The sequence below is a fragment of the Gymnoscopelus braueri genome (assembly GCF_963280865.1).
Source record: "Gymnoscopelus braueri genome assembly, chromosome: 9".
Classification (NCBI taxonomy): domain Eukaryota; kingdom Metazoa; phylum Chordata; class Actinopteri; order Myctophiformes; family Myctophidae; genus Gymnoscopelus; species Gymnoscopelus braueri.
The window spans coordinates 41,818,025-41,829,517 of NC_137610.1; the positions used below are offsets into that span (position 1 = coordinate 41,818,025).

An 11,493-nucleotide genomic window follows, 5' to 3' on the forward strand; every position below is an offset into this window, starting at 1 on the left:
ATCCTAGTTATTTTCCTGCGTTTATCATCCCTGGGTTATTTTGAGTAAGTACCAATTTGTCATTTGTGGTTATAGTTTGTTCCTGATTTAATCCTGTTAATCATCATGTTTCCATCAGTCCATCATCATGTCCAACCTGTATTAACCTGACTCTGCCAGATGGGAGCGGTATTGAGTAACTACGTTTCTCAAGACAGAAACAAATGTGTGACGTAAGCTTCTTGGATCTGGAAGCGTCAGGTTAAACCAGTATGCCAGCGGCAATAAATGAGAGACTTTTAAACCCATCCATTTGATCCTGCCCTCAGTGCCCTGCCTGCCTGGTCCTAATACTTTTACCGGTATACCAATGTCTGAGTGCTAACCCAACTACCAGCTAGCATAGCCCACGAATACAACAGTATTGCTACTTTTACTTGAGTACAAAATGTGAGTACTTTTTCCACCACGCTTTTTTTCAAATAAAAAAATGAATTTTCTGGCCGGAAATGTATGTTTGACGTAGGCGGAAGTCAGATGGTCGCTGTGTGCCTGTGTCAGTGTTGCCATGTCCGCTCATTATAAGCGACTTGGGGCTTGTTCTTCTGTAAAGTTGCTTGTAAATATTGGTATTTGCGTGTTCCGTTTTTGGGTCTTGTTTCTAAATCTAAAGTGCTGTTGCTTATTTGATTTTGCTTCCTAAATGTTGTTTAAACCAGTGTTTCTTAAATATTTTCAAGCCAAGGACCCCCAAATTAATATGTATTTGTCTGCAGACCCCCCTCTGAAAACATTGCATACCATGCAAGATTTGTGTTATTTAATGCTTCAAAAATATTCCAATTTTTTTTTTAATTTCTGACAAGATTATTATTTAGATAGTAGATTTACAAGCTCACAACGTGTTGTAGATTGGCTATTTTCAAATAGTCAATGTTGAAGGGCTCACTACTTTTGGGTTTGTTTTTTCATAGGCCCGGTTGCTTGTTTCTCTCGCGCAACCTGGCAACACTGGCCTGTGTGTGTGTGTGCTCCTGCCCAGGCGGGTCAATGAATTGTATTGTGACGATTTAAAATGTGTAACCATTTCAGCTGTTTTGCGGAGTCGTTACGAAGGTAAAAAAAACCGAAAGACCACCTTTATTGTAACTATTACTTCTCACGGGTGTTATTATTTTGATATTAGTTTCTGTCGCTTCGTTGTCTGTTCAATCTAACAGCCTACAGGTAAAACTACCTCAGTGTTTACATGCAAATGGCTTTGTAACTAGAGTTGGCTCTGGTCCATAGCGCTTTGGACCAGAGCTAGATAAATGTTCTCAGTTTTGACTATAATTGCTCTATCTTTTTACGGTTAAGTCTCTTTACTTAGTTTGTATTGCTGCTATAATAATATTAGAGAAGTAACGTTGCTTTCGCTTTCACAGACAAGCTGTAGGCTGTGTGTGTGCATCGTCCTTTTTATTTACTGTCTTTTACCGTTTGACTCTGTTCAAATCAAATGAGATAGTAAGTAAGCACTCCGAAGTCCTTCTGGTACTTTTCACGTACTTTACTCTCCTTTACTGTGAATCTTCGTGAGCCGTGCACCATTTAAACTGCATTGAGTGGTCTTTTTAGTTTTCTACTCTATTCAAATGAGAGCCAACGGTAAGTAGAATGGTCAGTCTCGATCTACAAGCTCACTGTAGATCGGCTATTTTTAAATGGCCGAAATGTATATAGGGCTGAAGTGGTTAATGTATGTTTTGTAGTAATAATAATAACTAGTAACTTAAGTCTTCAAATAGTTGTAGTGGAGTAAAAACTACATTTGCCTTTACATGTAGTGGAGTAGAATATTGGAAATACTCCAGTAAAGTAAAAATAGCTCAGAATTAGTACAGTACTTGAGCAAATGTACTTAGTTACTTTACACCACTGTGAAGGACCCGATATGTATGTAATGTTGCATGTATTTGAAAAGATGTGCCATGGCATGGTCTCTCTCTCTCCTAAGAGAAGCGTTGTCTGCATTTTTCGAAATGAGCCAATCTAACGTCAGCTGCTATTTTCGAATACCTGAAAAATGTAGGCCTTATACAGTAAGTTTCTAAACATTTGAAACAAACAAGAGCTTGAAGTGTTTAAACTGTTCATTTAGCTGGGTACCCCCCTGGAACTGGAACACCCTCAACAAGGACCCCTGGCCACTTTGAGAATGAGAACCAGTGATTTAATGCTTTTTGTTTCAGATGGTGACTCCAGTTTAATGTCCAGTTGAGATTTCAATATTATGAATGTAATCGTAACAACAATTGAATGTGTTGTATTATGATCTTGTCTCAGATTCTGTTAGTGTGGATATGGCCTGAGCCTGTGATTAACAACATGGATGACGCTTCAGATAGCTTCTCAGAGGTGGACAGTCCTGGATGTCTGAACAAAGCATTCAGTCTCAGTGACAGTGTTTACCTGTTTGAACACAGTGTCAGTACCATCGTCTCAGCAGCCGTCCCAGAGACGCCCAGGTAAACTTACCCACTGTCTTCCTTTTTTAACCCATTAAGACCCGAGGTCGAATCTACAAATTCAATACAAGTTCTTAAACTTTTTCGTGCCAACAAGGACCCCTAAATTGATATGTATTTGGCTGCGGACCCCCCATCTGAAAATGTTTTGTGCCAGGGAGGGACCCACAAGAGAAGATTTGTGATTTTTCTAAAGTGTTCAAAAATAGCAGATGTACAAGCTCACAGCGTGGCACGAAGTGACGCGCTGAGCTTATAGATTTGCTGTTCTATATCTAAATGCTGATATATATATATTTGCTCACAGCGTGGCACGAAGTGACGTGCTGAGCTTGTAGATCTGCTGTTCTAAATCTAAATGCTGATATTTATCTCACTCTCACTCTCTCAAACGACGCGGATTCCCTGTTTTAGTGGGTTAAAGATTCTAAAGTTAAATCTTTGAGTCTTTCGGGTCTCACAAATGAGTCTCTTACGGCTTCGTTCAACTAGAGACTGAAGACCATGAATTTTCCAACTTTCGTCGGCAAAACTCGGTGGAAACTGGAAACAATCGCAGAACCAATCCAAAATCTTTAGGGTAGTACTTCATATTGTAGCTGTGACATGATTTCCAAAGCAGTAAACATAGGTTTGTTAGCGGCTGTTCTAGCAGTTACCCATGTTTTACTTTAGTTACATTATGTAGCTAAGTCAGCTAATTACTGATGATTATTCATAAAAAAATTCATTGTATGAGTATTTTGTGAAAGCACCAATTGTCCTCCTCGCAATATCATCACAAATGATCGATTTATAGAAGTCACAAATGATCGATTTATAGAAGTTTCTTAAGTTAATGTTTTTAACTGTGTGTGTGTGTGTGTGTGTGTGTGTGTGTGCGCGTGTGTGTGCGCGCGCGTGCGTGAGTGCAGTCCTCAGGTGAGGAGAAGGAGGAGGCATCATAGTCGCACTGAGGAGGATGTTCAAGCGGTAAGGAGTGGCTCTGTATTCAGTTTTCAAAACAAAACATATTTTTTATTTGTCCATTTATGATTTATTGTCCAGTCTTCCTTTTAGAGGTGAAAAAGCAAAGTTCTTTTATGATTATTTTCATTCATCATGTTTGTCTGTCTCCTGGAGCATTGAGGATAGAGGGAATGTTATTTTATTACCCACATTGGAATTGAACAGTGCAGTTATCAACAAAAATAAATAAATGTGTTAAACACATATTACATTAAGTGCCTTTAAATACAACAGGATGGGAAGCATGGCTAAGAATCCGTAGAGTAGTCTGTATCAAATCTATGCTGTTGAGCATTTATTGGCAGGATAGGGTACGCGTGGAGCCCCTGGCATCCCTCTTTTGGGCACGTAATAGGTGGACATTTGGCGAGAATAGCAGATCTACAAGCTCACAACATGTCGTGTGACGTGTTGTGAGCTTGTAGATCATCGACTATTTTAACTACTACTTAAAGGGATACTTCACTTTCAAATAAAATAAACATAAAAAAAAAAAAAAAAATTAAATGAAAGAAGTTATGGCAAAATAAAGGCCCCCTCACGCATTAGAGTGTCCTACTAATGTGTGAGGGGGCCTTTATTTTGCCATAACTTCTTTCATTTTTTTAAAATATTTTTTTTTAATGTTTATTTTATTTGAAAGTGAAGTATCCCTTTAAGTATTTTTGTGAAAGAACCAATTGTCCTCCCCACAATATCATCACAAAATATCGATATATTATATATGTCACAGGGAGATTGGAGAACCAGGGAGATTGAAGACAGAGCGCTCGTTTTTAGGCACGGGGCTTCAGGGCGGGGCTTTGATGCGACGCGGACCTGTCTTTTGTTGTTCCCCCCCCACGTAGCAACCAGGAAGCTACGCTAGGGGAACGCTGAACACGCGTTCACACGCACACGTGATAATAGTTATTGTCCATGACGGAGGCACGCCGACTCAGCAGAGCTTGAGGCCGAGGAGGCGCGAGGGCCCGCGCTGACCGGCCGATGCTCTGCTAGTCGAATTAGCGCCGTCCGAGTTGTGAACCGATAAGGACAGAATAGTTATTTGTATGTGTGTGTGTGTGTGTGTGTGTGTGCTTTGGGAAGCCTGGCTCGTGGCTCCCTCTAGTGTTGTTTCTAAATTGAAAGCCTGAGCGCGTGTGTGTGGTCGCGGCCATATATGTGTGTGCACTTAGTTTGGAAGCCTGGCTCGTGGCTCCCTCTAGTGCTGTTTCTACAGAATTGCTGGTTGGGTGGTAAAAACAAGCACGCTTTCTTCAATCTCCCTGGTTCTCCAATCTCCCTGTAACATATATATACTGTAGTTATTGAGTCAATTTTTTTGTGTCTTTAGGCTGCTGTTCGACTCCCAGCCCCAGTCCCGTCTCTCGGCCCCCGCCAGTCCAAGCGAAAGCTGGGTCTACGGGCTGCGGTTCAACCTTCATCCCCACGCCTGTCTCCCCGCAAGTCCAAGCGAAGGAAGGTCAGTCCTTCTCGGAGGCAGAAGGAGGAGAGCAGCGCCCCCTCACAGACTACAGGCTTCGTTCCTGCTTCTTCTCTAGACAGAGACAGCAGTTTTCTGGATGTCTGGCTGGAACCTTGCCAGCCATCTACATCTTCATCCTCCTCATCATCTTTCTCCGTCTCGTGTTCCGTCTCATCTTCCCTGTTCTCCACTCACGAAGCAGCCTCCACCTCGGAGTGGGAGGAGGAGGTGTCTGTGGAGAACGAAGTGGTCGAGATTGACCCCTGCGGTCCGGCAGGCGCTGCCGCTGGCCCGTCAAATCGGGACAGGAGGAGCAGCGAGACTAATGTAGGCTCCCTGTCATTCCTCACAACCGAGGAGAGAGCCTGGCTCGGCACTGAAACCGCAGGTACACAACAGCAATGTCGTCTTAGTCACATGAACCCTAAGCGACCCTATTCTGGGCATGTCATAATAGGTGAACATTTTGGGGAAAACGGCAGATATATAAGTTCAAATGTGATATGGTCTAGAGGGGAAAAAAGGAGGGTCCAAGTAGAGAGAAGTACACCAGCACAACATTCTATTGCCGTTAGTTTTTGTCAAAGTACAGTTTACATTAACTAAAATTATGACCAAAAAAACCCAAACATTATGACAATTGCAACCTTCCAAAATGAAGCAATAGACCATAAAAACGGTCTGTGTTTATGCTTGTATATGGCAAACAATTGCATTTTCTGTGTGACTGAAGTTCATAGATTTCAACACCTTGTGAAATGATCTGGCGATATGTGGTCAGGTGTTACATGTTTTCACCAGCAAGGAGAACAGTGCAGTATTAGCTCCATAAACTGATCCTTTGTACCTCTGTCCGTTTCTGTAGAGCAATCGGCCCCGCCCCCTCCAGAAGAAATCCTCATCAGCAGTGATAATGAAGATGACGCCATGGTTCGCATTGCTCAGATGGAGGAAGACGAGGTTATGGCCCGACGAATGCAGGTACAAAGCCACTGGCAACTCTTCTCCTCTACTCAAAATCACACTCAGTGGGGTAAATTCCAGAAACTAGTGAGGCATTAGCAATGATCAATGTGAAAAAGGTAGTGCAAGCACATCCGTGGTCCAGGTGCAAGACAAAAAAAAGTATAATAAAAAAGGAATAGCGTCTGTACACTGTTAATGCTGAAAAAAAGCTCTGCTTTGTATTTATTGCGTTCAACAAACGCAATAAATACAAAGCAGATCTTTTTTCAGCATTACCAGTTTTTTATTATTAGCAATGATCAGAACAACATCAACCAGGCAAGCTAAAACATTTGTTTTAAACTTTGTGGGCTTTGGGTCAAGAGCACATGTTGCAGATCTTAACTCTTGGACCACATATTGTAGCTCACTCTTATTGATGGACGTGAAGTTGGAAAAAGTGATGCCAATAAGGCATTGGGTGGATGCAATGGGATCACACCCACCAGGAGAGGGAGACCTGATGTTGTTCTTGATATTAACAATTTTACTGTTAGAATAAGAGGCAAATTCATTGGATTTCTCCTAGGAGTGGAGTTCAACTGGTATTGATCTTGGTGGATTAATTACTGTGTCAATGGTGTTAAAGAGAAACTTGGAATTATGCAGGTTATCAGTGATGAGTTGAGAAAAATATTGCTGTCTATTTTTTGAGCAACTTTCTATATGCATTTATAGTCAACCTCGAGTTTGCTCTTACGCCATTTCCACTCATATTTGCGGCAGGTCTTTTTTTGTGCATTCACGGTTCACGCTTTCTGTTCCTCCAAGATGATTTTACTTTACCAGTAACTACCTTGGTTTTTATAGTGCAATATCATCCATAATTTGTGTTGTAGTGTTAAAATTACTGACCAGGTTCGGGTTGTCACATAACGACAAGGCTGGCAGGACAGAATTAAAAACTTTTAACAGGTTTTTAGCCAGTCAGAGGTGCTAGTTGTAGCCTACACATCGTATGGCTAATTCACTATTTCTTTAAATATAATTTTTATTGTGTCAAATCTGTTGCCATTAGGAACAGTTTAACAGCGAGCAAGAGGAACCGCCGTCTTCATCCAGGAGCCACCAGCATCATCACCACCACAACTACATGGTGAGGCTTTTTCTGTCCTTTTCACATCTCTTAACCCATTAAGATCTCCAGACAGATTCAAAGAATGTCTTCAAAATCGTTTTCTGTTTTCTGAAAAACATATGTTTCTATGTCAGTGGTTCTCAAACCTTTTCATATCAAGGACACGCAAAATTATATGCATTTGGCCGTGGACCCCATCTAAAAATATTTTGTTCTAGGGACCCCCAGAAGCAAAGATTTGAGTTTTAAAAACTTGCTTTAAAACATTTTCACAAATCAGATCTACAAGCTTTGTGAAGCACAAATTCTCATTGAGAACTTAGGAATTTCTAGTTTTTAATTTCACTGAGCTGGATTTAACATTACCAGTAATAAGCAAGTGTCATTTTATTTTTGTCTGAATTTGTTTACGTGCTAAAAATGATTTTGAGATCAGGTCATTGGTGATCAGATCACCATGAGAATAAATGGATTTCATTCCTGTTCCTCGCTGATGGACAAAATTTAGGCTTAGACCTACAGTATCTATCATGAACATGTACTGTAGCTAAACAGCAAGTTCTACCAGTCAGAGGTGCTGGTTGTACACATAATATGACTTTATATTGATAATGCTATAATTTATGTAAAATATTTTGCCATAGGAACAGTTTGAAAGGGATCAACGGGAAGCTCAGTCGTCCAGGAGCCATCCACATCACCATCACAACTACCATGGCAGCCACCATAGTCCCATGGTAAGACTTTAACATTAACGGTTCATTCCACAAAACGCACATGATGATAAAACTGCTAACAGTCTTACATGATCAGTATTACATTTAGCACTTTGAGGTTTGCAAAAATGTGCGTTGTAAATCATTTGTTTTTGCGTCTGGAGACTTCCGTCTAGAACAGGCTTCAGACACGCCTCCTATAAATAAAATGTATTATTTTTGATCTCATTTGTCTTGAGAGTTATTGGATTGCCGTTGAAAAGGACACTTTATTCAATGTAATGTTAAATCCAATGTACATTTCTATATATGAACAAACGCTTTATAACATAGGTTCTGGCAGTGTCGCTCAGAGAGAATTTATGCCATTTCATAGTTTTTGTCCTTTCACTGACCTGGATTTATCATTAAATATAAATTTCTTGGCCAACTAATAGCTCTCCAGATAAATGAGATAATGTCAAACTGTTAATTGTGCATTTTGTGAAATGTACCTTCTATTGAGCAGTCTTTAGGATTGGTATTCTATTGACTGTGTTGTGTTAAATGTGTTTTTTGTTTTTCTGTCTGGTTAGTTTGGTATGCTGTCAAGCACAGATTGGACTCCACCTTGGTTAGCTGCTGTCCAGATGGCTGCTCTTGCTCCTTTTCTGCACGGAGACAATGGTAAGACCCTGATGTCATTCCAACTGTACAACAGAGAAACACACACTGACTTGGATAAATGGCCATGTCTGCGAATATCTACTATATTAACTGTACACAAATGATTTGTCAACTTGGTAACTGGTTGACATTTGAATGTTATTCAGAGTAGACTTACTTGCTTTACGAGCTACTTGGTGCTGACATTAGCTTCCTTTAGGGAGCACAGATGTGCACACGCTTGAGATCTTCAAGTGTCCAAAAATAAAAGTTTTATCTGTAAATATTTTACAGTGACAAAATAAATACCAGAGGAGTGGGAACTAAATTATTGTATTAATCATATTGATTGCAATATTCCAAAAACACATGTCAAACTCCTACAGGTTGGTCAGGGCACCTTTTCAGAAGGGGGACCTGGTATCCTATATTTTGTATGATTTCAATGTACATATTATTTATTTTTTGATATTATGATTTTGATTACTGAGGCACTACACTATCTTGCATTTGATGTATTACCTTGTGTTTACCTTGCTTACTGTAAATCGCTATGAGCGTCTGCTAAATGCCTTTCTTGATTCCCTCCACTCAGCTACTGCTTTCCTTAACCATTTATCACAGACACATGCTCGTCTCCACCTTCCCACATTACGCAACTGTAGGGTTTAGCAATGACAGGGACTACATGTGTGTGGGGATCATTAAGAATTTGCATAATGACTCAACTGGGAGAAAATGGGGGGGGGGAAAGAATGGAGAAAAAAGTCTACAGAACGAGTATACATTGGTTCAAACTGTATTCACAAAGGGAATAGATTTTTTTCCACAAAGGATTGGATAATGTCCTAACGTTCTCGTGTGTGTGTGTGTGGTACAGATGCAATGACTGGTCAGCGTAGAGGAAGGGGTTCCCGCAGAGGTTCCCGTCAGCGAGGCCGCCCTCCACAGTACTTTGACGATTTACCTGGAAGCGACTACGAGGTCAGGAGTGTTCTGTCCTAGACTTATCAATAGAACTGATTCTCTCTAAGAGACATTTTCTCTACGGTCTACAGTTTATAGTTATGTTGTAATATTGTGTGTTTGTGTGTTACAGGCTCTATTGGAATTTGAGGAGAGACAGGGGACGGTTGTAGCAAAGAAGACATTAAGTAAGAGCGAGATCAACAGGTTCCCCACCAAGAAATATGACTCTGCTCGGAGCGCTGCAAACACACGGTCAGTCTACTCTCTGTCTGCTGTCTGCCTGTCTTGCTGTTTGTATCAATTTGTATCACTGTCTGCCTGGATGTAAATAGTTTATAAGTAAAACAGATTTTGAATGAAAATCACTAATTGACTGATTGATTTACAGTTGTCAGATCTGTTTCTGTGATTACACCTGTGGAGAAGAGCTCAGGATCCTGTCCTGTTTCCATGACTACCACGTGGGATGTATTGACAAATGGCTTAAGGTAGAGTGATGATTGTTCAGTCTACATCGAGGAGAACTGGTGTCACTGGTTCAGACGACATGGACCAAATCTAGCACAGTGAAGTTAGCTGCTATAAACCTGCAGGAACACTCTACACTGTGACCACTCTTTACTGGTCATTTATATACAGATTTTTGAGTCTCCAGATGATTAGCTAAATGTGCAACATTGTTTTCTCACTCAACAGTAAATATACCAACATGCAGTGTATCTGCATAATTCTAAAGTTACAATTGAATTACTAAAGACCTTTTTTAATACCAAATTGTCAAATATTACCCAAGAAAGAGGCAGACATTGACAAAACAATAGCCGAACTACAAGCTCACAACGCCTCAAACTGCAAGGCGTCGTGAGTTTGTAGTTTGGCTATTTACACACAATTTATCTGTGTAACCGAGTAAAACTATATGTAAGGCCTAAAATTCCAAGTGCTTGTTAGGATGGGGGGTCCCCAGTTCAAATATGATTATTTTGGGCGGTCGTAGCCTGAAAAGTTTGGGAACCCTTGTCCTAGACCACTGATTACTTATGTTTTAGCCAACATTTTGCTAAAAAAAAAGGGGGGGAAATGCTAAAGTTGCTATTTGAGATCATTTCACTTGATTTTGGACTGATTGGTTTGTGGTATTTCTTTCTTTTCTGTTTTTTATTTCAACAACAGGTGAACGCTACCTGTCCTGTGTGCCGCTGCAACATGACTGAAGGCGAGTCTCTGGGCGGTGAAGCATAAGTCCTACCTCAGACGGACTGACAGTGAGATCAGTCTGTCTTCATTCCACTGGTCGTAGAGCCTCTACCTCAGTCTCTCTGCCTGCAGTCTCAACATGACAGGAGACTGTCATGTTGGACTTGTCTACTTTTCATTTGTTGTATTGGTTCTCTTAACATGTTGGGCTTGTTTTCCTGTCAGCCTTGACTCTGCTTTATAAAATGGCTGACATGGATTGACATTTATTCCATTTTTAAAACTATGTTCCATTCTGCTGACTGTCACATTTACACACATTCACACAGGCATTTTAAAAGACAATGCTGCCTGCACCACACACCGGTGAATCTCCTCACTGTCGAGTGAAAATACGTTTTATTTTAATTGATTTATATCGTTTTACATAATTAAAAAAAAAGTTTTATTTGTGTGTGCATGTGTGTGTTAATTTCCCATATCGTATCACAATCTGTAGTCTGGAGAGAGAATATAAGCTACATTCTCTGTTCTGTGTTGACAGTGGTGGTAAAAGTACTCAGCTTTTTTACTTGGAGTGAAAGTATGATATTTGCCTCTGAGATGTAGAAATAAAAGAAAATACCTCAAAATTGTACTTATGTACAGTACTTGAGTAAATGTATTTACATCACACCACTGTGTGTTGATACTAAGTTTTGACATATGACCCAAACTAAGCCATACTATAATTGTTTTGATTGTCAGAAAGAATCCTATAAGCCATACTATACTAGCCTGGTAAACCCTCCCTCCGGAAATCTCAATTCCATTTCATTCAGGAATCAAATAGAAATGAGATTTCCGGAGGGAGGGTTTACCAGGCTAATACTATACTAGTTTGTCAAGAAAACCGCATGGTAAAACAAAAGAGGTAAT

The 11,493-nt window shown here is 40.3% G+C and overlaps 1 protein-coding gene across 2 annotated transcripts; it reads left to right on the top strand.

The window, feature by feature from the left end:
* The first annotated feature begins 996 nt into the window (after positions 1-996).
* LOC308091941 (uncharacterized protein) lies at positions 997-11,207 on the top strand. 2 transcript variants are annotated; one of them, XM_080437711.1, is made up of 12 exons: positions 997-1,095; positions 2,308-2,489; positions 3,404-3,461; positions 4,834-5,353; positions 5,831-5,946; positions 6,989-7,066; positions 7,693-7,785; positions 8,340-8,430; positions 9,290-9,393; positions 9,509-9,630; positions 9,767-9,866; positions 10,552-11,207. In XM_080437711.1, the coding sequence occupies exons 2-12, from the start codon at positions 2,350-2,352 to the stop codon at positions 10,618-10,620; spliced, it is 1,491 nt and encodes a 496-aa protein (XP_080293837.1). In that variant the 5' UTR covers positions 997-1,095; positions 2,308-2,349; the 3' UTR covers positions 10,621-11,207. The 2 variants fall into 2 exon arrangements, with proteins under 2 accessions (XP_080293837.1, XP_080293838.1); XM_080437712.1 differs by having other exon boundaries at positions 7,699-7,785.
* The last annotated feature ends 286 nt before the right edge of the window (positions 11,208-11,493 follow it).

Coding starts and splice junctions, on each gene's coding strand:
- LOC308091941 (XM_080437711.1), top strand. CDS start 2,350: ATGGATGACGCTTCAGATAGCTTCTCAGAGGTGGACAGTCCTGGATGT. Junction 5,354..5,830: donor GCTCGGCACTGAAACCGCAG/GTACACAACAGC, acceptor CCGTTTCTGTAG/AGCAATCGGCCCCGCCCCCT. Junction 5,947..6,988: donor TTATGGCCCGACGAATGCAG/GTACAAAGCCAC, acceptor TGTTGCCATTAG/GAACAGTTTAACAGCGAGCA.